General features: G+C 36.2%; 3 protein-coding genes across 4 annotated transcripts; 2 read left to right on the top strand and 1 right to left on the bottom strand.

The window, feature by feature from the left end:
* Window positions 1-269: 269 nt before the first annotated feature.
* Window positions 270-10090, bottom strand: LOC106054776 (uncharacterized). Of its 2 annotated transcripts, XM_013210803.2 has the most exons (4): window positions 9755-10090; window positions 4900-5073; window positions 3835-4157; window positions 270-1689 (listed from the first exon to the last, which is right to left on the bottom strand). In XM_013210803.2, exons 2-4 carry the CDS (start codon window positions 5070-5072, stop codon window positions 1520-1522), a joined length of 666 nt encoding a protein of 221 aa, XP_013066257.1. In that variant the 5' UTR covers window position 5073; window positions 9755-10090; the 3' UTR covers window positions 270-1519. The 2 variants fall into 2 exon arrangements, with proteins under 2 accessions (XP_013066257.1, XP_055860567.1); XM_056004592.1 differs by lacking the exon at window positions 270-1689 and having other exon boundaries at window positions 2057-4157; window positions 9755-10084.
* Window positions 10091-13798: 3708 nt separating this feature from the next.
* Window positions 13799-18856, top strand: LOC106054777 (uncharacterized). Its single transcript, XM_013210804.2, has 2 exons — window positions 13799-14202; window positions 16325-18856. The coding sequence occupies exons 1-2, from the start codon at window positions 14051-14053 to the stop codon at window positions 17133-17135; spliced, it is 963 nt and encodes a 320-aa protein (XP_013066258.2). The 5' UTR covers window positions 13799-14050; the 3' UTR covers window positions 17136-18856.
* A 4029-nt stretch (window positions 18857-22885) lies between these two features.
* On the top strand, window positions 22886-25446 carry LOC106054780 (mucin-3A-like). The gene is made up of 2 exons (XM_013210808.2): window positions 22886-23208; window positions 23990-25446. The coding sequence occupies exon 2, from the start codon at window positions 24193-24195 to the stop codon at window positions 25138-25140; it is 948 nt and encodes a 315-aa protein (XP_013066262.2). The 5' UTR covers window positions 22886-23208; window positions 23990-24192; the 3' UTR covers window positions 25141-25446.
* Window positions 25447-27383: the final 1937 nt, after the last annotated feature.

Below are 27383 nucleotides of genomic sequence, written 5' to 3'. Positions count from 1 at the left end.
GGGTGCAGACTTGCAAATAGTGTGACCTATCTATCTCCAGCATCTCTAAAGGATATCTACTACAATGCACTGCTGCTATGTGCTTTGTCTATCAATAAATATAATTTACCATAATGCACCCTGCTGTGCAATGACAGTGGGAGATCGGATTGGGGTTAGGGTTATACAAATGTTTCATAGATCATGTATGGCAGTCATGCCGTTAAACAAGCTATGGGAAACAAAAAGCTCTTCAATATTCAATTATTTAAAAAACTAATAAGTATATGTTGATTGAGATATAAGTAAATTTAATAAAACAAAAGGTGAATTATATTTACATGTGATAAAGTATGAAACCAAAACCTAGTTACTCTGTGCTAAAACAAAAGTACATTTATTTTACATTACACTCCGAAAGAGGGAAGGGGATCTCTTTCAAACAATGTATTGGATTTCATGTTCGTTATTGTAACAGCAAACATGTATATTGTATTGTTTTTATTTTTTTTTAGGTCCAAATTTAGTTGGATAAATAATTCCCTAAACTATCACAGAACATAGATCTAGGTCTAGATTTTAGAGTGACATTTACAAAGATTGATGTTAAAGCACAAATGCTTTACACAAACACACACATCCACATTGAACCATTCAAGTTCACGCATACATGTCTAATAACCAGGCGTGGTTAGCCATTTGGTAAGCACTAGGATGCTTAGCCGTAGGTCCTGAGTTTTAATTAATTTTACATTGTCATTATTGTTTGGTTCCTTTGTCATTATTGTTTGGTTCCTTTGACATTATTGTTTGGTTCCTTTGGCATTATTGTTTGGTTCTTTGATCGTTGCTGGGTGCATCTAGAAGAAGAACCAGTCATTTATAGAGGTAATTTTAGCTTCCTTAAATAGATCGACATCCGACTTAGATGGGCAGAGAGCATATAAGGAAAAGCTTGAGAATGTAAAGGTTATTGGAACTGTTGGCCACAAATTTTCTTGGTCCGAACAAATTTAGTGAAGTTCAATTTACAAGTTCTGAGGGCAATGAGTAATGTCAATATACAAGAGAGACTTGGGCACTAGAATGAGAGATACAAATCATGTACGTAAATAAATAAATACAAATTGATTTTACAATTTCTTGTTTATATTAAACATCAACTTCAAATACAACTCAACTAGATCGACCTCTTTACCTCCACGAAATTCGTAGTTACAACTATAGTTAATAAAGAGTTCAAGTTTTTTAAAAAATATTTGTGCCTATGTAAATAATGAAATCATAAAACTGTTCATCCACCATCTTGCCTTCTTGTGTGTTATCGAGTTGTTTGGCTTGACTAGGTAGATAGTTCCATGGAATAATTTGACATGTATGCACTACGCAATACAGGGATTTTGTAAGACAGGATTTGCGTCTCTCAACCCTTCACTCAAATGGAGTTTGATGATGAGGATGATGATGATATGATGGTGGAACAGTTTTAATTAAATGTCATTTCTTGGCTCAAGACGTGATTACTTTTGAGTGGCCACTGTCAGGGGAATGCACTGAACGGTTGGTAGCAGAAGCAAAACAAGCACGAGACCATGAAAAGTTTCCTGACAGCCAAAATCAGACATCGTGTGATGTTCTTCAACGCTTTGGTTAGTGCCGAGTCGACTCGCTGTTTCTTCTTGTCGTCCTTTTTGATCTGCAAGGCAGAACCTGAAAGAGACAAACATAAAACAGATCAGTGCAGAATGACGGCCCGTTATTTGGGCTCGTCTTTGTTACCAAAGTGCAGGCTAGGGGTAGTTAGTACGTTCTGAGTAGTCACGATTGAAAACAAGGTCAAAGAATAGTTACAAATCCAGACATGATGTTTTAAAACATTTCGTTACAGAGTGCGCGCTTTATTTCTTTAAGTTTATTGCAAGATAATTTTACAGAAAAAAAAAGCAACAGCAAAGCTACTTTACTAATATTAAGCAAAGTAAGCTAAGCTGTATGTTAAAGAATGACACTTATCTAAGTATATATAATTTAAATCTAGGTTTAATTAAACATTGAAAATGACAATACAGTAACTCAATTAGAGCTGAGTAAGTCGATTTTATTACATAGAAAAATTTCAAAAGAAACAAATGAGAGATTTTACAAACACATGCTGTGACAACCGCTGCTACCCCCTAGCATTTACAGTAGCAAGAGACGCACAAACAGTATTTTATTCTTCTAAAGTCAAACACATGCTGTGACAACCGCTGCTACCCCTAGCATGTACAGTAGCAAGAGACGCACAAACAATATTTTATTCTTCTAAAGTCAAACACATGCTGTGACAACCGCTGCTACCCACTAGCATGTACAGTAGCAAGAGACGCACAAACAGTATTTTATTCTTCTAAAGTCAAACACATGCTGTGACAACCGCTGCTACCCCCTAGCATGTACAGTAGCAAGAGACGCACAAACAGTATTTTATTCTTCTAAAGTCAAACACATGCTGTGACAACCGCTGCTACCCCTAGCATGTACAGTAGCAAGAGACGCGCAAACAGTATTTTATTCTTCTAAAGTCTAACACATGCTGTGACAACCGCTGCTACCCCTAGCATGTACAGTAGCAAGAGACGCACAAACAGTATTTTATTCTTCTAAAGTCTAACAAAAACTTTAATTTTCTTTTACACTTTCTGAGATATCAAAAAGTCGATCATAGAAAGGACAAAGTAATTAGACCTACATAGTTATAATTAGAAGTCTGGACGCAATTTAAAATATTATTTTGATAGTATTCAATTCTAAATACTCAAAATGTCACTTTTGTTTACACCTCATGTTGATCAGTTTAGACCACAACATTTAAAAATTTCAAATGACTTTGTGATCAATTACGCGACCTGTTCTCTTACTGAATGTATACGCATCAATGTGTTTAAATAGTGTGATTATATCTTAAACATCAGACATCGTTATGTTTAGAAAAAAAAGTTACTCTTGCTTTCTAAGATGTCGGAGATCTGGACCCATCACGTTGAAGACTAGAAATACTTCGTAGTGACCAGAACTGTATTGTATTTCTACCTGACTATTTCTTTATTTCACCAACCCACAATACTCTTATCTGGATACATTTTTAATGATCTATAGACACTGAATTCAAAAAGCAAAGTTTGCTGATGTATTGTGATTGTTACACTTACATGTCTGGGTTGTAAAATAAAATCTAAAATGTGTTACAGTGTGTAGTTGTGTGGTTTGTATGTCGGTCTCCTCTCCCTCTATCTTACTATTCTTTTGAGATTTATCTTCTTGATACTTTTTTTTTCAGAAATAGAACATATACTGTGCTTTTTCAATTTCAAATTTAAACCAACAGTTCATGCCAATTTCTTGGTTCTCAGCCAAAAGTAACTATTTGCAACAGGGGGAATAAACCAGTCATTTATTCGCCATGGCCTACTCGGTGATTTCCCTTTTTAAATTTAAATCTACATTTATTTTTCTAATTTTCTTTTCGCCCTTTAACTTCATTGTTATTAATATTATAACATTGATGTATTATGTACTATTACATTAAATTTACAACACATTCAGTGATTTAAGACTAAAAGGATCCAATTGCTACTTAATGATATCGACTAGAAAACAAAACGCTTTATTTGGTGACATAGTGGACGTGGTGGACATGATGGGGGTGGTCAGGATACTCCAGGTACTTCGTGTCCCTGATCTTCCAGATGACCACCGCCAGAACCAAGATGAACGCCCCAAAAACGACGCCCCCTACGATAAGCCCCACGGCCATGTAAGAGATTCCGTTCTCGTCGTCGTGGTCGTGCTCGTCCTGCGGCTCCCCAGACTCACATTTGGTCAAGCACCTGACCAGCACAATGGCGCCGTCCACTTGGTCGATGGTGACGTCCACCACCTGGGTCATCAGCCACCTGGACATGGTGCCGTGTCGCTGGCAGACCGCCATCACCGTGGCCGTGCACTTGTTGCCCAGGGCGCAGAAGTTCTCCTCGTCGCATTTGATGGGGTTCAAACCCGGGAAGAGGCAGTTCTTGACGTTGTCGCTGGTGTTGTGCAGCCCTATAATCTCGTCCACCACTTCTGTGGTGCCACTGCCGGGACTCACTCGGACTATGAATTTATTTCCTGGAGACTTGCACATCAACCCGTAAAGTCTGAAATGAAAGAAGGAAGAGAGTTTAAATAAACATTTAAATGTTATGAGCATTGAAACCTTATTTATTTCACAGCATACTACATAGTGATTGGGATGAAATAAATAGAAAGGGTGAAGACAAGCTCTGTAGCCGATGGAGATACTAACTAGTCAGTGGCGTAGCTAGGGTGGAGGAGGTTGGGTCCAATTGTGAAAATCCCCCTGGATCAAGTTACAACTTTGCACAATTATTTACCTGACAAGACATGAATCATAAAATTAAACAGTAAATTAATTATTGCGGTTTAATTATTTTGTTTGATTACGAAATAACGGGAATAACTCTACTTAAAGAGAGATGTGGATATATATATATATATATATATATATATATATATATATATATATATATATATATATATATATATATATATATATATATATATATGGATTTAGTCCCCTTATTTCGTTTTGACCCGTTTTTTCTTCCACTTCCCATTCTCGGATCAAGTTGAATTTTTGCATAATTATTCATTGTCGATAACAAAACACGAATCAATCCAAAAATTAACCAATTAATTAATCATTTAGTACCAATTAATTAATTTTGTTTTATATACCAAAAAAAATGCTAAGACCCTGTAATTTTCAGATAAATGGTAGTAATCAGCGGTTATTTCCCCTTAGATAAGCTTTGGTTTTAAAAAAAGTATTCTTTCGTCTATTGCTTGTTTGGTTTTCAGTTAATGGGCGTGACTTACAGTGATTCCAGGTGTGCCTGCAGGTGAATATCTCTGGAATCTGGTAGTTTTGTTTTTGACGTGGTGTTGGCCACGAAATGAAAGACGAGTTGAGGCTGTGTCTGCGACTGAACAGCTACCATACACGTGGCAGCTAGCAGAGACTTCAGTACCAAACAAGTCCACCAAGACATCCTAACAAATATAAAAAATACACATTTGAATAAATTCCACACATACTATTTACAGGAGGCGCAGTGGCTGAGCGGTAAAGCGCTTGACTTCCAAACCGGGGATCCCCAGTTCGAATCCTGGTGAAGCCTGGGATTTTTAATTTCGGGATCTTTGGGCGCCTCTGAATCTGAGTCCATCCAGCTCTTATGGGTATCTGACTTTAGCTGGGAAAAAGTAAAAGCTGTTCTGGGAGGTAATTGTGTATGTACTGTAACGGTAATAGCCTTAAATCAGCTTACCAATTACCTTCTGTTATTTCATTTTTTTAAAGACATACGATATATATCATTTACTATTTAGATTTTGTGTTAAACAGAACTTGAGATAGATTTCAACAAAGGTTTATCAACTCACTCTGTCTGTCTGACTGGTAAAAAGTTTGAACATGAGGTTTCTACTCCTTCCCTTTCTCGAATCAAGTTGAAACTTAGCACAATTATTTGTTGTACCTGACAAAACTTGAATCAATTTTTTAAAAAGTAATCAGTTAATTAATATTAGCTACGTATTATTTTGTTTGATATCAAAACAATGGGAATTAGTGCTACTTAATGAGAGATGCATATATGTTTTTCTCCCACTTTCTATTATCCAATGAAATTGAAGTTTTTGATAATTATTCATAATCGAAGAGAAAATATGAATCAATTTTTTAAAAAGTAACCCATTATATAACCAATTAGTAGTAACTAATTAATTTTGCCCTTAGCCCTTCCATTTTGAAATTAATGACAGTAATTAGCAGTTCTTTCCCCTAAATAAGCTTTGTTTTTAAAGAAGTATTCTTTTTTTTTTCTTTAGCTTGTTAAATTTCATTTTGGCATAATTTCTTAACTTCCTTTTTTAATAGCGTAAAAATCTGGCAAACAGTCAAAGTGCAAATACAAATCTCCTCCCATAGACTAGATACACATTAAGCATTGTAAAGGACGGAGTTTTATTCACAGTAGTGTGTTACAATTGAACATCCTGTTTGTGCAAATATAAAATGGGCTATAAAATTAAATAATAAAGAGCTCAGCTTTATTGATGAACGCACAAGCGGGATGAGTAATAGAAGAGGAAGATATTTAAAAAACAGAGGAGAGGGAGAGAAATAGAGGGGAGGGTAGAGAAAGAGAGGGAGATAAAGAGAGGGAGATAAGGGATAAGAAGGAAGAAGACACGAATGCAAAGAGAATGAGACAGAATGCCTTGTGATAAAACTTAAAACGTTAAATTAGGCACACCACTGACCCCAACTGCCCAACTCTTATACTTCTCTCGTTTCACTGACGTCTCTCCAATTTCAATATTTACATATCGTGTGTCTTGAGTCTCAATGGAGACTTCCTTCACTTTCTTTAGTGTATACTTTTAAGTTTCAACCATTTGTTTTTCTCTTTCAATGTCCCGCCGAGTAGGATGTTACTGTAGTATGGGATGTGACAAATGTATAGCAAATACCAGCAATACGTTACTCTATTGACATTCATTATGAAATCTTTATTTCAGGTCTATGTTCTTTATTACAAAAAATAAAAAATTATTATTATTCTACCTTTAAGAAGGGGTTATTGCAATTTTTTTTTTACAATTTCTATTTTTAACTCGAAATTAGGTGGGAAAAACCGTCTGGGTGAAACTGGAAACGGATCTCGAAAACGCCTCTATCGATTTGACAGTTGCTGCAAATCGTTAGGGAAAGAATTACTAGATCAGTAACCACACTGGGAAAACAATAGTTCGACCGTTATTATTTTTCAAAGTGAAAAAAAGAAATAAATTTAAATTTGTCTAGAGAAAGAGAAAGTGTTTCTCTTGAACGGACTAGACGTCTTCGGGTGTTTCCTCGTGTAGGCATTATTCATTCAAAGAGTTTAATAAATTAATGTACATTTTTCGCATTGTCATCTAACACTAACAAACTTCTAACATTTAAAAGCCAATTATTGAAATGTTAGAAAGTCTAGTAGATTTTTACATTCTGTCGACCATGATGGTTTTTTTTTCGGTTGGGCGGGGGCGGATAAAAATGTACATTTTTTAAAAATATCTAACATTAATTACTTATTAAAGGAAAACTTAATCGCTCTACAAGTTGTATAAGGATATTATTTTTTTAAAAGTATTTTTTATGTTTTGTTTTTTTTTAATTCTGCAAAACTTCAATATTGGGTATACAGAGTTTGAAGAGATGGAACTGTTCACATACTTCGGCAGCTTGATCACAAGTGGTGGGGATGCCTACCACGATGTTGCATGTTGGACAGGGGAAGCAGGTGCAAAAATTTGGCGCATAGAACCAAAAGGTTGGCCACCCCTGGTTTAAGTCATTGATTAACATGCATCACTATCTTGGCACGTAATTATCTATTGTTCGAAGTAACGTCTGCAATAAGATAAGATATATCTAGTTAAGATGTCCCAATTTTTTTTTTAAATCTCATCTTTCTATCTCTTTCTTTCTTTTTCTCTCTCTTTCACTGTTTCTCGCCCTCTTTCTCACTTTCTACCTCTCTTTAGTGGGAATTATTATTTTATTTGGTATTCCTTTACTGATGCCCTTGACCTTCTCTTTTTGTCTGTTCCTTTTACTATACAAGAGTTCTGTAGAGAGCAGTGTGTGATTCACAACACAGATTGGTTCCCAAAAGTCTTGTATGTATCATTTGGCGTACTTAACCTGACCTTGCCATGCCACATTCTACTAAGTCGAAGGCAGAAACTGTAACGAATCAATTATTCTAAAATTGCAGGCCCGTGGCTAATTGTAGCGAGTTTTTAAAAATATACACGATGAACCTAATTAGCTTTAGGTAATTAACCTCTGACTGTGTCTTTAGTAAATACAACCATTTCCTTCAATATATTTTCGAAGTAACCTAACTATTTAACTTTTACTAAGTAAATATTTAATTAATGTATAATAAGTTGAGAGGATGCGTAGTGTATCTACGAGATGTCTTGGGTTTGAATCCCGGTGAAGACGGGGATTTTGAATTTCGAGAATTTTAGGGCGCCTGTGAGTCCACCCAACTCTAAAGGTACCAGACAGTGGTTAAGGAAAAGTTAAGGTGGTTGGTGGTTGTGCTATCCACATGACACCCTCGTTACTGCTGGGCTACAGAAACAGATGATCTTCATATCATCTGATCGTAAAGTCTGAAAGGGTTAATTTACTTACTTTTACTTACTTTAATAAGTTTTTTCCCTTAATTCTTACAAATAACTTATTTTCTAAATTTTTCGGCTAATTGTTAGTTACAATTCATGCAGAGAAGAAACTCTAATGGAATGACGGGTCTTAGGACTTCAACTTCAAATTTTTCTTATTCTATTCCTTATATCCAACCCAGATGGCTGTCTGGTCTTGCGTTATGCGCGCTGGTCTGTCTTTTGGTCGCCTCGTTGGTCCCGCTGCCATCCCCCGCAATCCTGCGAGAGTTTGGACTAGGAAGTAGATTACTCTAAGGGAACATCCGAAACATCATAAACATGTGGTAAAGGTCATCTGTTTCAGTGGCCCAAGGTTAATGCGGGTGTCATGTGGCCAGTACCTCCCCCAAACTAACTAGAGCTGGGTTGACTCAGAGGCACCGTAATGATCCCGAAATAAAATAATCCCTGTCTTCACTGGGATTCGAACCCGAGACCAGTAGACTAATTAGTGTCTTTGTATCTAGAACTAGACTTAGCCACCAGGGCAGAAATTAAGCACTGGACTCTTATAACTCAGCTGTCAACACTACTAGCTTCACTTTGTGGATTCAGCAAAGTCATAAAATTTCCAAAATTATATATTAGAAAAGATGAGCCCAATTAATTCCTTTCCCATGTATGTCTAAAACTTTGAATGAAACACTAACTTTAATTTTTTATTTTACGAATGTGAGTAGCGCAATAAACATTCAACAAACATAAACATATGATGTTAGAATGTTTATCTTTTTTTATTGCATCCTTAAACAAATAGATAAGAGGTTACCTAGAGAATCAATTCGAATGGTCTATAGAGCAATTGTTTTCAAAGGAAAAGAACACAGTCAGTCTGTAATCTCAAGGTAAGTCTTCTTTCATTTTTAGGTTATATTATCTTATATTATAAATTATAGACGTCCCTTCAAAAGAGAAGATAATTACGTCCTACGCATATCAGAGTGTCAATCTAGTCGCGCATGATAGATAAACTAAAGACACTGCAGAGCTAAGTCCCTTGTTTTCCTGGCTGATTCAGGCAACTGTGGAGAGTCGGTGGAAACAGTGGCGCATATCTTGCAGGAGTGTCCGCGGCTCCGAGAGCTGCGGGATAGTTTGTCTGCAGAGTCACTTGACCTGTATGGGAGCTTAAAGGCACTACGCCTAACAGCAGAGTTTCTCGCCAAGGCTCTACGAGAGGACTAATCCTTCCAGCCTTGCTACCAAACAGAGTTCATCTCTCAGATCTCAGGCAACTTATTCCATGCGCTAATTGCATCAGGGAAGGAGGACCAATCGTTTGAATTTAGCCGAGTTTTTTTTAAAGATTTTTTTTCATAAAACTAACGAATTACTTACCGCTACTATGTGGTGTATTGTGTTTTATTTTGGTTTGATTTTATATTTAGGAAAGAATGTAATAATAAGGAAGTGTAAAATATATATTGTATATACCGGTACTTACCTTTTCTTGTATTGAGAATAAATATTTGTATAATCACGTAGATGAATGTCTTAGAAAACCTGAAATGTTTTACCCTGGCACTCCGATAGTCTCCCTTTCATCATGTGAAAACTAAAACCACAAAAAAAAAAATCGTTCACCAAAGAAAAAAATATGTTTCAAAACTTGACCAGACAATTGCGCGTTAATTTCTCAAAGGTTGAACACTACGTGCCTATTGTGTAGCGTTGGTAAGAAACATGAAGATTGAGGTGCGGCATCGTAACTCTGTCCCTGACTTTGACTTCATTATCCACGGTCTTTTAATCTTTAGTCAGACCTGTAGATTTTAAGTTCAATGCATAATGTGTTTTGGTAGACCAGGAGCTAATTAAACTTGTTTAGTGAATAAAACATAGAGATCTTAATTAGGCGTAGCTCTCTTTCGAAAGTTGACATTTTTTCTTGTCTTGTCCGAGACTGAGGTCAAAGGTTCTAGTGTGTTTAATTTTTTTTAAATCAACTATTAAAAACGTATTTTCATCTGATTTATACAGAGGCGTAAGTTTTTATCCTGCGGCCAAAGTCTTATAATGATTTTTTTTTTGTAAGAAGAATAAATCTTTTTTAGTTTCTCTTTATGACATGCAACATGTTATTAATTTTGAATGTATGGATAAGGTTAAAAATTATTATTTATAAAAATACAAGTGTACGCTAAATAAGTATATGGAAATGCTTTGGCTGAGTGGTAAAGCACTTGGAACCAGAAGTTCCGTGTTCGAATCCTGGTGAAGACTCTAGGCAGACCACTTCGGGGGCCGATTTTGAGCTTGTGTTTCCACACAAACTGTCTTGGTAACCTTGTTTGGAGATGAATTACTGGTGATGTTTTATTGTCTCTGAATCTGGTCAGAATCTCCCATGACAAAACTAATTCTCGTGCGGCATACTTTACCACAGTTCTAGTATCATACAAGTATGAAAATGAGTCTGTCGAAGGGCTATCAGAGAGGTTTTCCTAAACCCTTCTGGGTCATTTTACTTTCTGCGAGGACCTTACTAGCGGTCCAGCACGTATATTTTGTCTACACGCTTTCCGATCTTGGGCTACTTCCTGCTACATACTTTCATCTATAGCTGTAATCCTAAGGACCTGCTTGCAGACATCTTTTTATGTTAATCTCGGATGTCCCTTGGGCCTGGTTCCCTCGGCATCGAAGCCAGCCATCCAATACTAGATCTATCTATTTAGTTTATTTGTCAAATATTGTGCTTTGTTTTTAAACTTAGAAGTCCAACAGTACAGGGTTCGTTTCATGAGTTACCAGTTGTTAGTATCTTTACTGTCAGACGCTCGTACGTTGAAAAGGAATAACGAACGAATTGGGGGGAAAATATTTAAGTCAATGAAAATATGTACATCGCAAATATAATGATTAAATCATACGTTAATTACGTAATACATAGAAATATTCACATGAGCAGTTAATTAAGAAATTAAAGTAAATTATCCCTTCAGACCATGTGATCTATGATGCAGATGATGTAAAGCCATCTGTCTTTATGGCTAAACGTTAATGAGGGTGTCATGTGGCCAGCTTAACAACCAACTTACTTTGCGTTCCCTTATGTCAGGAACCCATGAGAGTTGACGCGTCCTTAAAGACACGAAAACCACTCCGCACTGGGATTCCTGTGCTTTACCACTAAGCCACCGAGCCCTCTTTCGAATTGAACATTTATCAGAACCTTGCGTAAAACAGCTATGCAATATACCACGGCCAATAATAAGAACAAGGCTGTCTTCAAGTCCAAAGATTAAAGAGGAATGCAGTATTTCCCGTGGCTACGCTGCCCCAGCTGCGACCTACATACTTTGCCACATGCAGCGCTTACATGACCATTGTCCACCGCTGATCGATTTAGATTTACTTATCGTCATCTGTCCTCGGCAACGGATTTTCTTTTGGACTCAAATGTGTATCCCGCGGCATTTGTAAGTGACCTCCAGCTGTCTCGTTCTGAAGCCGCCTGCAGCCGATAAGGGATCGCACTTCGCCACAGGTCGGTCATGTCCCAATCATAAACTGATTAAAGACCGACTTACAACTGGCTCCCCATAAAGACACAAAGTACAAGTGTCGTTGTGACGCCAATGTACATGAGTGACGATAACGAAACACTTAAACAACAGACAACCTCGAAAGTGTTAAGAACATCCCCCCCCTCCCATTCCAGGAGGAATAGTGTTTAACATCGAAGACGAGAAAGGGGCCTGACACTGGTCTTCAAAATCCCACAAGACCCAAGGTAACAAAGATAAGCAAATGCGATTAGGGCTCAAAGAAAATGTAAAAATTTCCTTTTTTTTTCTTTGAGTAGGTGCGGTTTGAGTTTCAACACCCCCCCCCCCAACTCTCGAAATAACAAACTATAGTGAAACTACAATGTCCAAATTTCATGAGAGTAGCAAACAGGAGTTTTGATGTTGAATTTCTCCCCAAATAAACCATTTCACACATTGAACTGTTCCCGACAACAAAAAAAGTCCTGGCTAAGTCATCTTGTCTTTCAGACCTTGCGTTTATAGGGCCGATGATGTTAAGGTCATCTTTTTCTTTAACGGTTAACGAGCAGAGTGCCATATGGCCAGCACATCGACTAACCACCTTTAATCTCACCAACTAAAGTCAAGGTACCCATTAGAGTTGATATAGCCTTATTAATATTCGTTGTATTGGGTACATGGCAGCATAATATATAGAACAATAAAAACAACACAAGACACAGATATTTTACTAAGAGAATTAGATGAATTACAGAAATGGGAATCAAATTGGAGCATGTCTTTCCACCCAGAAAAATGTCAGTTGTTAAGAGTAACAAAAAAACTAAAACAAATTAATTCCACTTATCTTATTCATGGCAAACCAGTAACACAGACTAAAAACGCAAAATACCTAGGTGTTATAATAAATGAAAAACTGTCATGGAATCCACATATTGATGAAACTACAAAAAAATCAAACAAAGCATTAGGATTTTTTAAAAGAAATTTCTATAAATCAAATAAGAACATAAAACTAAAATGTTATTTAACTTTGGTTAGGCCAATAATAGAATATGCATCTTCCGTCTGGGACCCCTCAACTCAAGAAAACATTAAGAAACTAGAACAGACACAAAATAGAGCAGTGCGATTCATAACAAACGAATATTCACATTTGACTAGAGTAACACCTTTAGTAAAATCACTAAATTTAGAAAGCCTTCAGGACAGAAGGCTCAAAAGTAAAGTAGCAATCATACATAAAACACTGAACCATAATCTTCAAATACAAAAACAAAATTTAATAAAATACTCTGAAAGACACAAAGATAAAGGCACATTCCTCGTCCCATATGCTAGGACAAATTTGTACAAATACTCCTTCTTCCCTAGTGCTATTAGAGCATGGAATGGGTTGCCTGAGCTAGCCAGGAAAACCAGTGACTTGGCAGAATTTAAGTCATTGGTTAATATGCATGACTAAATGCATGACGCGTAGGACGTAATCATCTTCTTTTTTGAAGTAACGTCTGTATTATATAAGATGGCAGCGATAACACACTCGTTTATCGCTGAGAATACATACAAAATCTTGTTAATGCTTCTTGGAAAGCTGTATTATTTTGGGAACAAATTATTTTCATACCAGATTGTAAACAATTCTCTGTTGTACGCCAACATAAATTTAAAAAAGTATTCGATCGACTAACGATCTTTCAAACCAAGATTCAGATCTACATCTAGAAAAGTCTTCGTCACTTCGCAATGAGGAAGTCGGATATTTGAATGCAGAAGGTTGTTACAATTTCAAAGACTAGGTTTTGAAGAATGATGTTTTATTTACATTCCTAACCCTCTTCTCATCCCTCCCCCCAACCATGAATCCACGCCCTCCTCCCCACCCTCCACACACAAACACACTATAAGGTGTTAGGAAATTCCCACAAGAGAGATTTTTCCCATTTAAAAAAAAAAAGTGAATCAAATAGAAATCAGCAAAGCATCGTTCGTCAAATAAGCGTATAAAATGATTTGGATTTCAAGTTGTTGAACGTTAACAATTCTATGTTTAAAAGCCTCTATAGTAGGCCACTGACTGACACATGAAGACTTGGTTTCACCATAAGAAGACTTTATTATTTCGTCACTCATTGAATATAAATAATAATATCTTATTTTAAAACCGATTTGGCTATCTTTAAAAAAAAAGCCTGATAGCAATTTCATGTTTTCTGTTTTCAAGGTAAATCATACACAGACTCATTATGCTGATGAAAACCGCCGTTACATTTATTGGAAACATCTTTTTATTGTTAGTTCAGTTTGATATAACATATTGTATATTGCGCCAACAATCTGACTTTCAAATTCCTTGTAACAGAACTCTTATCAATCTTGAGGAACACGATCTAGTCGAGTAAGTGTTGTTTTTTTTTTACAATTTATCTTACAAGCTTGGTAGTTTATCATTGGTTTAAAAACGGCTCTAACGATTTTCCTAGAAACTTGAAAGTTCATATTTAAGTTTGGAAAAATAATTACCAGCTAAATGGCCACACAAGGAAAACTCTGGTTTGACCGTTATAATTTGTCAAAATATAATCATCTTAAAATTAAATTTGGTCAAGTCAACACAAGTCAACGGAAGTTCCCGCATATATTTTATAAGGAGTTTAATTAACAAATAGACATTCAGAAACATTGTGAACGCTTTTCTAGAGTAAAAAGGTCCCAACTTCGATGGGCGGGACATGTAGTCCGCATGCGAGATAATCTCCTTCTCAAACGACTTCTGTACGGGGAGTTGTGTACAGGAAAGCGCTCACAAGGAAGCCAATACAAGCGCTACAAAGATACTCTCAAGGGCTCCTTCAGTAAATGCGATATCGACATTCATGGCTGGGAAGCACTAGCTCTCGATCGCTCCTCATGGCGTGAAGCTGTGAGTCTCGGAGCCTCAAATTGAAGCAACAAGAGTGGCCAGGGTGAAAGAGAGCCGAACCAACAAAAAGCTAAGAGAAGAAGCAGGCCTTTCTGCAGCTGACCTAACCCACGTATGCGGCCGGCTTTTTAAAGCAAGGATTGGACTTTACAGTCATCTTCGAGTCCATAGGAAATGAGAAATGGGCTCATCTTCGTCCATGAAGGAGGAGCTATATATATATATATATATATAGAGAGAGAGAGATCAGTCTAGACTACTGTATTGTTATGTTTCTAAGTCTGGATTTATATTACAAAACTAGAACTTTTAAACTTTATATACTCTTATTTTTTCTTGTAGGGGGCTATTAAGTAATAGCTCTTTTAAAAAAAGCATAAGCTTTATAAAGGAAGAATTGTCTTTTGTTAAATTATTTTTGTATGCTACTTGTTTTATGTTAATGTCATTGTAGTTCATTTTAATAGAGGACCTTGTGGTCAATTGTTAATCGCTTGGTCACCAATCTATTATTAATTTTCAAATAATTTAAGGTTACCTAATGCTTACAAGTCATTTTTAATTGGCTCATGCCAAACAATGTTAACTATTGGCCTAGAAAAGGCTTTTTATTACAAAGTTTATATCAATTCACTCTGCCTGTCTGGTACAAGATTTAGTGCTTGTTATTTCTCCCACTTCACATTCTCGGATTAAGTATAGAATAACTATCATTGTTCAATTTTTTTAAACAAAATTGATAAATAAACAAAATTCAACCAATTAAATATTGGTTATTAATAAATTTTGTTTTGAATCGAAAAAAGGAAAATAAATCTTACATTATTAAGATATAAGTCTGTAGCTTTGTAGTTCTTCCCCTTAAATTAACTTTTTTTAAAAGTTACATGATGAACAATTTGCACATTTCATTAAAAAGAACATAAAAAGTCAAATACGAACATAAAACTAAAATGTTCTTTAACCTTGGTTAGGCCAATAATAGAATATGCATCCTCTGTTTGAGACACCTCAACTCAAAAAAACATTAAGAAACTGGAACAGACACAAAATAGAGCAGTGACATTCATAGCAAACGAATATTCACATTTGACTAGAGTAACATCTTTAGTAAATCACTAAATTTAGAAAGAATTCAGGACAGAAGACTCAAAAGTAAAGTAGCAGTTATACATAAAACACTGAACCATAATCTCCAAATACAAAACAAAATTTAATAACATACTCTGTAAGACACAAAGATAATGGTACATTCCTCGTTCCATTTGCTAGGACAAATTTGTACAAATACTCCTTCTTCCCTAGTGCTATTAGAGCATGGAATGGGTTGCCTGAGCTAGCCAGGAAAACTATCTTCTTGTTTGTAGTAGCGTCTGTATAAGATAAGATAAGATAAGATTAGATAGATAGATAGATAGATAGATAGATAGATAGATAGATAGATAGATAGATAGATAGATAGATAGATAGATAGATAGATAGATAGATAGATAGATAGATAGATAGATAGATAGATAGATAGATAGATAGATAGATTTCTTTAAAAATTTATGCTCTACGTACATGTGTTCTCTATTGAAAACATCTTTTCTTTCAGATTCAGAGAATGTGTATGTAATCAGACCATACAGTTGTGTGAGACACGCAATTTCCAACTCAACTATTACTCAGAAGAAAATCATGATTGCAGTCTATCGATGAAACAGATTTGCTCCACACAATTTGTAGGGATTGTCAATTGTACTCATGTTAATACTAATGTTTCTACACCAATTCTAGTGGTTCAATTTGGAGTATCTCAGTGTGCTATTGAGAGTTTAATCTGTTTCAGCCTCACAAATGTCCTACCTAAGGACAAAGATTTTAATACTTCTTTAAACTTTGATGGCCCTTCTAGCTCATTGGTTAAAATTCCTAGTTCAATGGAAACATCAGTATTCGAACCATCTGTCTCTGGGATAAATCCAACACCATCCTCAACAACTGGAACATTTCCCAGCTTATTGACGCCTACCATACATGTATCTGATGTGAATGGAATCAGCTCAGATTCGTTTACTTCTTTGGAGATGACTTTAGTTTCATCCTTGCCAGAGCCTGGGATTAATTCTGTGTTCACTTCAGCTCCTAAGTCCTCCATGCTGACAACCTTTTCTAGGATGTCTCCAACCTCATCATTCATTTCATCATACACTCAATTATACACTCTGGCGTATGCTCCATCCAGCACCCAGATGCCTGGCACAACATTGGGACCGCCAGAGCGAAGGGACGTTGCCGAGTTGGCGTTGTTGATCTGCGCTGCCGTGATGCTGTTCATCTGTATACTCATCCTTGTAGTTGTCATTGTGTATTTCAAGAAGCGTCTTGCTCGATTACAGGAGTCTAGGCGGTCACTTACTTCATGAATGACTGCGACAGTCATACAAGTTGTGTATGCATTCCATTTTAATGCTTTCTATCCAATAGTGCAAGGAGTCCATGATCGTTGTAACATGGGATCTTAGTTATGAAAATGACAGATATACAAAGACAGCAATAGACAGTATTGGGACTTCATTGAAAAAATAAATGGGCGTGGCCTTTGGAAGTGTTTTTAAACTTTGAACTCGTTCAATGCATATTCATATTTTTTATTTAATCAGTGCCCACTCAAGCTGCGGGTCTTGAGATGTCTTTCATGCTAGCAGCACTCTAGCGACCCACGAGATATTGCTAGAGACAATCTACTTTGTATGATATTGATACATGTCTAATACTTTTAGTTCTAGATAGGCCTAAGTTAACTTTGTACGATATTGATACATTTCTAATACTTTTAGGTCTAGATAGGCCTAAGTTAACTTTGTACGATATTGATACATTTCTAATACTTTTAGTTCTAGATAGGCCTAAGTTAACTTTGTATGATATTGATACATTTCTAATACTTTTAGGTCTACCGTCTAGATAGGCCTAAGTTAACTTTGTACGATATTGATACATTTCTAATACTTTTAGGTCTAGATAGGCCTAAGTTAACTTTGTACGATATTGATACATTTCTAATACTTTTAGTTCTAGATAGGCCTAAGTTAACTTTGTATGATATTGATACATTTCTAATACTTTTAGGTCTACCGTCTAGATAGGCCTAAGTTAACTTTGTACGATATTGATACATTTCTAATACTTTTAGGTCTAGATAGGCCTAAGTTAAATTGTTTTTATCAATGTCAATATATGAGCCTCAGATTTTGTATTTACTCTATGCGTCATTTTCTATGTCAGACTTGTTAGATAAATAGTCTTTCTCAGGACTAGGTTAACAAAACCTAATGATAATGACCCAAAGAATCTTACTATATGCCTTGGGCAAACATATCCCGAAATGCCCCATTCAAACCAGCAATAAAATGTCACTTGTACACACAAACAATGAAATGAACTTTTTAAATTTTTATATAGTCCATTGTAATTTTTTTTTATTTTTTTTTTCTTCTCTTTTTTTTCTTTCTTTATTATTTCTTTTTTTTTCTGGAGAGTGTGCTGCCAAGATGTATGAATCTGTCTACTGCGTTTATATCATGTCCATTTATCTTGATGCTTGGATCCAAGTAGGTTTTCCCTGGAGCAGGCAAATGTAAGACTTCAGTATTTTTTGTGTTAATGGTAAGGCCAAAGTCTGAGCATGCTCTTGAGAAGTCAATGACGATGCTCTGCAGATCATTTTCAGAGCAGGCATTTAGGGCACAGTCGTCAGCATATAGCAAGTCCCTGATTACTGCTGATTTTATTTTTTTTAATTTGCTTTGAGCCGCCTCGGGTTGAATAAATCACCATCAAATCTGTATGTTATATTTATTCTGTTGTTTTCTCTATTTGTGAATGCATCTGTCAGCATAGCAGAGAACATGATACTGAACAGTGTAGGTGCTAGGACACAGCCTTGTTTTACCCTGTTTGATAATTCGAAGGGCTCTGATGGTTCTTCGCTTTCCTGGACACGAGCCTTTATGCCATCATGAAATAGTCTCACCATGGTTATGAATTTTTGTGCATACCACATCAGTATGACAGAACCTATTCAACTTAGCAATACAGTTCTAAAATACAAAAAAATATTAAACCGTTTGCATAAATGTGCTAAATGTATGCTACATAGTTGCTATTTCTATTAGTTAGCCTCATGTGTTTGTTGCTATTAATAGTTAAGAGTTGTAAATATGGTGTATTTTCATGAAAAAAAAACTGCTTGCACAATTGATTTAAAAAATTAGATTTTTCGCTTTCAGAAAAGAAAAAAAGTAGCCGTTGCATCATTACATTGAATGGACTAAAATACTACGATGTCCTACGATGTCGGATTTTCAATATCTTTTCTAGTTTACGAGATCTAAACGGGATGGACGGACAGACAGACCACACAAAACTAATAGCGTCTTTTCTCCTTTCGGGGGCCGATGAAAATACATAGCTTCCAAGACTTCCGGTATTCTGTTCAACGGATATACGAATCTCAAACTACAACAAAACAAACAAAAGACTAATTTGTTTAACTTTAAATAATTGTGACAAGGAGGTGGTATGGGGAGACTACAAGTCTACAGCACCTGATTGCTTGAGAAATTTGTTTTTTTGTTTTTGTTTCTTTTAATTATAAGTGTAAATACTTTGCATGATTCCGAATGAAACATTCCATGTGTTAAATAAAATAACTTGACTGTATGATACTTTATATTGTAATAGACAGAGTTCTTAATATTTAGGTTATATATATATATATATATATATATATATATATATATATATATATATATATATATGTATGTATATATATATTTATTTATTTATTTATTTATTTTAAATACTCTAAATACTTGCTATTTAGTTGTTTTTTAGATGTAATGACCAACTGTACAAATAAAAACAGTTCTACGAAATTTCTCAGTTAATCAAATAAGGGAAAAAAAAACATTTTACTAGCTCTAAGTCAAAGATTTATGAAAGACCTACTCTTGTTCGGCTATCCAACTAAATATAAAGCATAATATAAATGATGTTTTAGCTAGTAAACTAGAGCATAAAGCTCATTTAATAACATTTTCACTGCCATGAAGTAGGACCCGGCTTGAAATTTTGTAAGTACATTCATGGGCACCAGCAGGATTTTTTGCTGGGGGGTGCAAGTTGCTGGGGGGGGGGCAACTTTTTTATCACAGAAAAGAATCGGATAGACGTCTATGTTGGATACTGCCAGGACATTTAGTATCTCTGCATCTCCTGATATTTCAAAGTTATACAACTCTGAACAGTATCTTGGACTCCAATGACAAGGATATCGACACACAAGTCAATATGCTAAACACAGCAGTCACAGACACAGTCCTGGAAATACTAGGAAAGCTCCGCCCGCCCAAAAAACCCTGGGTAACAGAGGATATACTCCAACTCTGTGACAAGCGACGGGAGCTTAAAGGGAAAAAGTGGTCCGACCCAAAATGCCCACGATACAAAAGCGTCAACAAACGGATTAGAAAGGGAATGAAAGAAGCGAAGAAAAAATGGATAGAGAATGAGTGTCAAGAAATTGAACAGGGACTTAACAGGAATGACAGTAAAAAAGCGTACCAACTAGTGAAGAACCTCACTAGCTCAAAGCATGGAAGAACTAACACAATACAAGACAAAAACAATAGATGCTAAACTGAAGAAAAGATGTGTTAAAAAGATGGACGGTAAGAGAAGTAATGTGTACGATATATCTATGGTACATTTTTTGTCATATATGTGAATACTGAAGGATTAAGTATATTTACTCATTTTAGTTCGTATGACTTCAAAGTTGGCTGCATAGCTCTGTCAATATAACTAAAGACTTTTAGTAAACAAAACCTGACGAAAGAAGACAGTAAACTTTACTTGCGGTATTAAAGGCGTGGCTAGTCTTTTCCCAGCCAACTTCCTGTATTAAGCGAGTGTTTACTTCGTAAGAGTTCTCTCCCTTAAAACCGCATTGCCTTTTTTCTTTCTTTCACTACTTTTCATCATATTTCATGTGTACAAGAATTAAGGATCGGGGTGAAGTTTTCTGCTAAGTAATGTTGTAGTATTTTAGAATGTTTGACTAGACTGTGTAATAGTATGTTTCAACTAAGGATCGCGAGTCATAGCAGCCTCATGACGAAAAGATCTTATCCTGTGGAGCACTTTTCCCTGTGACTGTCGAGTTTTATTCTGCAGAGACCTTCCTGTCCTCTTACAAAGCAAGTGATGGTGACATTTGGTTTGGTGGTAGAAGAGCTGAGGTCTTTTTTTTTTCCCTTTACGAGACAACATTTGTACGAGGTCTCCTGTTATCTGTTTCAGAATCCGCTATCTGCCAGTTAAGGCAAACTGGTGTATGAGCTGGTTGGTTTGGTGGTAGAAGACCAACCATTTTTCATTTGGCTTTTTCTTCCAGAGCTGAGGTCTTTTTTTCCCCCTCTCTCTTTACGAAACAACATTTGTCTGAGATCTCCTGTTATCTGTTTCAGAATCCGCTAGCTGCCAGTTAAGGCAAACTGGTGTATGAACTCATTGAGCTGGTGTTTTAAATTTATTCCCAGGGCAACGCTGATACATCCTTAGTCGTCCCAAATAGATGCCCTCCACAATGGCAGTGACCAGAACAGCGCTATTTATATTGTGGTCTTGCCAGCATATGCTCATGATGGATCGCAGACAACTTTGGTCAATGAGTTCTAGAAACCGTGGTTTCTTTCTGTACTGCATTGTTGTTGGTCGTTCGTTGGTTTATAGCTCAAAGCAGAAAGTTTAACTAAAACGATGTAGGCGTATTTAATTCTTAAGATAATAAACTTTAAATAAATTTGAACTGGCTTCTTTTTAATGAAATTTAAAAATAACGTTTATTAGTAAATATAAGTAGATATAACTTATCTTATCTTCTTATCTTATATAAAACAGACGTTACTTCAAAATTTGACATAAGATATAAATCTAGTGACAAACTGAAATGATATTTAACCCTTAAAGTGCTGCGCTGTTTTACACTGAGTAGGCCTACATATATAAAGAAAATTGCAATTCTGATGTTTAGAAGCTAAACTACCACACGCGTTTAAAGGGTTAAACAAACTCTAGCTCACTATAAAAACACGTCCATTCCCTGTCACTCTCTCGCTTCGTCTCACGTTCAACTCACACACACGTGTGACTTCAATTATGACAGACCATGTCGTGGTTTCATCAGAAATCCGTTAGCCTAAAACAACCGCTAACCTTTCCTCATTGTTACCTTGAAAACAAAAACAAGAGCCAAGGTTTTTAGAGCAAAACATAACGAGAACCGCTGCTTGGTAGATACTTGGAATGATGCTCGGACAAAAGCGACCTCCTTCGTCACTCTCATTTTAACTCAACCCTAGTGTGATCAAATAAAACTAGATTGCTAACACAAAGGATAAAATAACACTAAAACCATGGGTTGGTGGCGCGATGGCTGAGCGGTAAAGCGCTTGGCTACCGAACCGGGTCCGGGGTTCGAATCCTGGTGTAGTTTGGGCTTTTTAATTTCAGGATCTTCGGGCGCCTCTGAGTCCACCCAGCTCTAATGGGTACCTGACGTTAGTTGGGGAAAAGTAAAGGCGGTTGGTCGTTGTGCTGGCCACATGACACCCTCGTTAACCGTAGGTCAAATAACCATAAGGTCTGATAGGGGAACTTTACTTAAAACCATGGGTTACGGTTTATGCAACATCTAGACCTGTCTACTGGCTTTCTGTATAAAAAAAAATAAAAATAAATAAAGTTCCCCTCCAGACCTCGCGATCTACAAGCAGATGATATTAAGGTCATCTGTTAGATTGGCCAACGGTTAACGAGCAGGTTGTCATGTGGCCAGCACAACAACTCATGGGCGCCATTAAAATCCTAAAATTCAAAATCCAGGACCACAGGTTTAAGCGCTTAACCAATCAGCCACCGCGCCCCCAGCTTTCCGTATGTCAATATAGAACAATTTTAGACATCTGATAACAAAACTTGAGAGAGAAAATGCTTTGTGGAAGAAAAAAAAAAGGCGTTAAGAAAATCACGTTTTGGCGTTTACCTAAAGGGGCGAAATAGTTTTTCGGTTTACATGTATATCATCTTTCACAGTCACGACTATGGTATTGTCAAACTTATATTTATGTTCGCTCACTTGGACTTTTTATTTTTATTTTTAAAGTCAGAAAAAAAGTACTAGAAAGAACTTGTAACAGTTAAATGATTGCTAAATAGACAATTATTTATAGGTAGGCTTACTTGGCAGCAATTAATATACTATTTTTTAAAAAGTATTGAAATCATGCCAGCTGCCCAGAAGGCTGTAGTTACGGCTATACTTGTATCACTGTCTCTAGTAGGACAAATACTGGAGGCTCAAATATTCACTTTCAAAGAGGATACGTGGGGAAGTGATGTGAACATCGCACTAAATGACATGTTCTACAATGCGTAAGTTGGAATCATCTTTAATATGTTGCCATAAAGGAATAAAAAGTTTTTTTTTATCCTTACCTGCTTAGTTATATTTGGCTTGTGTACTAGATCTAGATATACAATAAATAACGAGTTATTTTTTTTTTTCGTGTATCAAGTGTTTAAAAGTGTAGATAGTTCCTCTTTTAGCAGATGATGTAAAGATCATCTGTTTCTGTGGTCTACGGTCAACAAAGGTGTCATGTGGTCATCACAACGACCAACCAATAAGCAAATCGTTTTATATTAGATTACAAATATTAGCCTAATGTGTCTATTTAAAAACAAATGCGTTTTTAAAAAATGTATATGCCCACTGTTCTTCTAAGCCAGTGTTTCCCAAACTGTGAATAGGTGACCCATGAGCAACTGGAATATATAATTAACTAGTAAGCCACCACGTGAAGCAAAGTGTTCCGCTAAAGACTCAGAATGTGCGAAGTGTTCTGTTAAGGAAAAGATCCAGGAAACACTGTTCTAAGCAATACATGTACTTGCGATTCATATTATAGTACATGTCGTCTATCCAGACTACATTGTTATAAAACAAATATAAGAATACTTGTAGTAGTAAGAGCTTTGAATTATATACGTCTTATGATCTCATAGCGCTTTGAATGTACATTTTGTTTCTTAACAGTAGGTCTACTATATAAATTATTTTATTATTATTCTTGATAATTATTTATTCCAATGAATGTAAGATATTATTTTCACAAGACTTGCTTTTTAATTTTGTTTCTATTTTCGTTCATAGGTTGATAGAATGTGTATCAAATAAATCCATATCTTCATGTGAGTTTCAGACCGCCCCATTTTTTAATTTCAAATCCCCTTTGTGTCAGGCAAACACAGAGGTTATCTTTGCACAAAAGCAAGTCAATGTCAGCGATGAAGATGTGGCCAAAACATGCCAGATCAGTCTGAGGCTCACTTTTTTTGAGTCACTTTAAGTATTTTATGATCACCTGCAACTCAGCAAGTAGTCAAACTTCAAAAACTGTGTCCAAGTGTAGCCTGTCTCAGTTCCCAGTCGAGACATTTGTCTACGTGTGTTGGGAGCACGGAATTTTGTGTGATCAGCCAAGCATGACTTCAGACAGTCTCTCCATCCAGATTTCACAACCCGTCAATTCAACCAACAGGCTGGAAGACACACCATTTACTATATTGTCACCAATGATGTTTAGTAATAGCACCTGGCAAACATCATTCGACTATAGTGTAACATTCAGCAGCGTATTTCTTGCGACCACTAATAGTATTGAGACATCCAACACTCAACACATTATAGATGCTTACACTGCATTAGCAGCATTTAGTAATAGTATAATTGATTTGACAAGTACTGGGGTCATATCCTCGATACCGTCACCTGTAGTGATTAATAAGCCTACATCTTTAATGTATTCTGCCGAAAAGAGTTACAGCAGTCGGATATATTGGAACAGTGCCAGTTCTTTGTCAGATTTCCTAGCATCGACCAGCATCATACCATCATTCACAACGTTCGCAACCAATACAGAAACACCCATTTCAGCAACATCACTGGCATCAGCATTATACAACCCTGTCGGAACAGACTCTTTTCCAAATGAGAATCTACCTACAATGTTCACGAGCACCATTACAGCAACAAGATCTATCGACGAAGCATCGTCCACCTTGAGGTCTACGCTGGTCACTTCCTCTGCGACGATGATACTCAACACAAATCGAAGCGACAGCGTCAAAAACACGATCAGTTCAAACACGACTCAGAGCTCCAGCCACTCGTCCAGCTGTGACGTGGTGTGCATCATCATTGTCTCCCTGGTGGCAGCAGTTGTTTTAACTCTAGTTCTTATCCTACTCTGTTATTTATTCAGGAGAAGAGAATCCAAAGAGCATTCATTGCTTGGAACATAATCCACAATGTACTGTTCAGCTCTCAAAGACTGTTCTTTTCTAATTATTTATATAAAATTATTTCCATGAATTGATGGAATAAAGATCATTTGTGTAATACGCTATAAGCCTTTTGAAGTAGCAGAGTTAGTGTTCGTTGATAAGTTGGCATTAAATATGGAAAGTCGAGATTTATATTCACTTACCTCCTGCTCAAGAGAAACATCGTCTCTTACTGATACTTTTAAATTATACTATTTTAATTACTGGATAATTTTCGTTGTACTTCCTATGCATATAGCTGATATAAGTACTATTCTATTTTAATTTTCGAAACATAGGTACTAATTCCATAGTACGTATAACTGAACATTTAAACAAAAATTTAAAAGTATTTTTTTTTTTTGTATCTTGAAAAATGAATTGACCGGTTTCACCCCCTCACCCATTTCCCAGTTAGGCCATCGCGCCCCTATTTCAGGATATCGACCCTCTTTAGGAGGCGCGGTGGCTGAGTGTTACTGTTAAAGCACTTGGCGTCCTGTGTTTAAACCTCGGTGATTTTGAATTTCGGTATCTTTAGGTCGCCTCTGAGTCCATCCAGCTCTAATGGGTACCTGACATTAGTTGGGGAAAAGTAAAGGCGGTTGGTCGTTGTGCTGGCCAAATGACACTTTTGTTAACCGTGGGTCACAGAAACAAATGAACTTTACATCATCTGCCCATAGATCGCAACGTCTGAAAGGGGAACATGGCCCTTTTTAGGAAAGGTGTAGCTCCACAGTTTAGGAACTATTGTTGCACAACTTACACGTATTCCATATTTGCATGAGAACAAACACTAGTAAGCAAAAAAAAAAAAAAAAAAAATACATATAATATAGACCAGCGGTTCTCAACTTTGTTTGCTCAGCGACCCCATTTTACAATTCCTCATAACGCCGCGACCCCAACCTACCCCAATTGTAAATTATTTTCATTCATGAGTATAAGTAACTGTGCTTTCGTTAATGCAGGTGTAGATAGCTCGACATTGATGTTTAAGCGAAAACTGAGATACCCTAAAAAAAAAAAAGAAAGAAAGAAAAAAAGACCCTTGACCCTACAGACGCCAGTCCAGAGCTTTCAAAAAAAAAAAAAACACGAGCAGGTGTAACCATAGTTATGCATTGATGCGCATATTTACTTAAAATGTTAAAAATATTTCTGCTGCGACAATTAAAATGTTTGAAATCAATTCTGATTCTGTTGTCTGCAACATCTAACAATAAAAACATTAAATTTCAATAAAAAAAAAACTTTGTATGTGACAAGTTTTACATGCTAGAATTAACAAATAAATCCATATTTTCGATGGTCTTAAGCGACCCCTGACAAAATGTCAATCGACCCCCCCAAAGGGGTCGCGACCCACAGGTTAAGAACCCCTGATGTAGACGAAGTTGCTCGTACAGAAGTAGTTCTTATTTTCCTCCTGATTTTGCACTCGCAAAGTTGCCAAAGTTGAATGTATGACCAACTCCTTTTCGAGACTAAGAGATATCAAATCAGACAATGTCTCATTGAAAGAAACTCTGAAATCGGTTAACTCTTTCTCTCTTAATTAACGTTGATTTGACCCCATTAAATTCAATTATTTTTTTTTTAGGAAGTATAATTTGTGTTATATAAGAAGAGCATGTATTCTCCTAAAATTCTATACCAAAAGTAACGCTTTCTGATAACAATCAAAAATGTTATTGAAATATAATCATAACAGTGTAGAATGTACAAACCAATGTGAAAAATGAACAATTCTGTCAGAACGTGGAAAAAATAATTATGGAGATTAAATAAATTTTAACTAATGTAGTGGGGTGTAGACTTGTTTAGGCCACACCGGCCACCCCCGATATCCACATGACCTTTTTCCCCTAGATGGCGTCTTGAGTCCGCGCATAAAAAAGGCAAAACAGCGTGGACACTGCACATGCCCATTCTGTCGACACCTCCTGTTACTGCAGATGGACCTATTTCAACTCCACTGCTAATTGTAACCTTTTGTGTGCCTTGATCTAAAATGTGTGTTTTCGTATGGATGCAAGTAAATACTTTTGGTATTAGCTACTTTTTACCGTTTCTTATAATAGATTATAATTTTATTTAGATCTAGATGTAGTGTTTATGTATAATATCGCTACCCCGGTTTCCGACCATGATGTTGTCATTGTTGTTGAGCTATCCTTATTTTTAGAAAACCAGCATGTAAATTAATTCATTTTTTT

This window comes from Biomphalaria glabrata, chromosome 11 (genome assembly GCF_947242115.1).
Source record: "Biomphalaria glabrata chromosome 11, xgBioGlab47.1, whole genome shotgun sequence".
In the NCBI taxonomy this organism is placed as follows: Eukaryota; Metazoa; Mollusca; class Gastropoda; family Planorbidae; genus Biomphalaria; species Biomphalaria glabrata.
This window is presented reverse-complemented; position numbering and strand designations above follow the sequence as displayed.

Coding starts and splice junctions, on each gene's coding strand:
- LOC106054776 (XM_056004592.1), bottom strand. CDS start 5,072: ATGTCTTGGTGGACTTGTTTGGTACTGAAGTCTCTGCTAGCTGCCACG. Junction 4,158..4,899: donor CAGGCACACCTGGAATCACT/GTAAGTCACGCC, acceptor CTTTCATTTCAG/ACTTTACGGGTTGATGTGCA.
- LOC106054777 (XM_013210804.2), top strand. CDS start 14,051: ATGCTGATGAAAACCGCCGTTACATTTATTGGAAACATCTTTTTATTG. Junction 14,203..16,324: donor GAGGAACACGATCTAGTCGA/GTAAGTGTTGTT, acceptor CTTTTCTTTCAG/ATTCAGAGAATGTGTATGTA.
- LOC106054780 (XM_013210808.2), top strand. CDS start 24,193: ATGATCACCTGCAACTCAGCAAGTAGTCAAACTTCAAAAACTGTGTCC.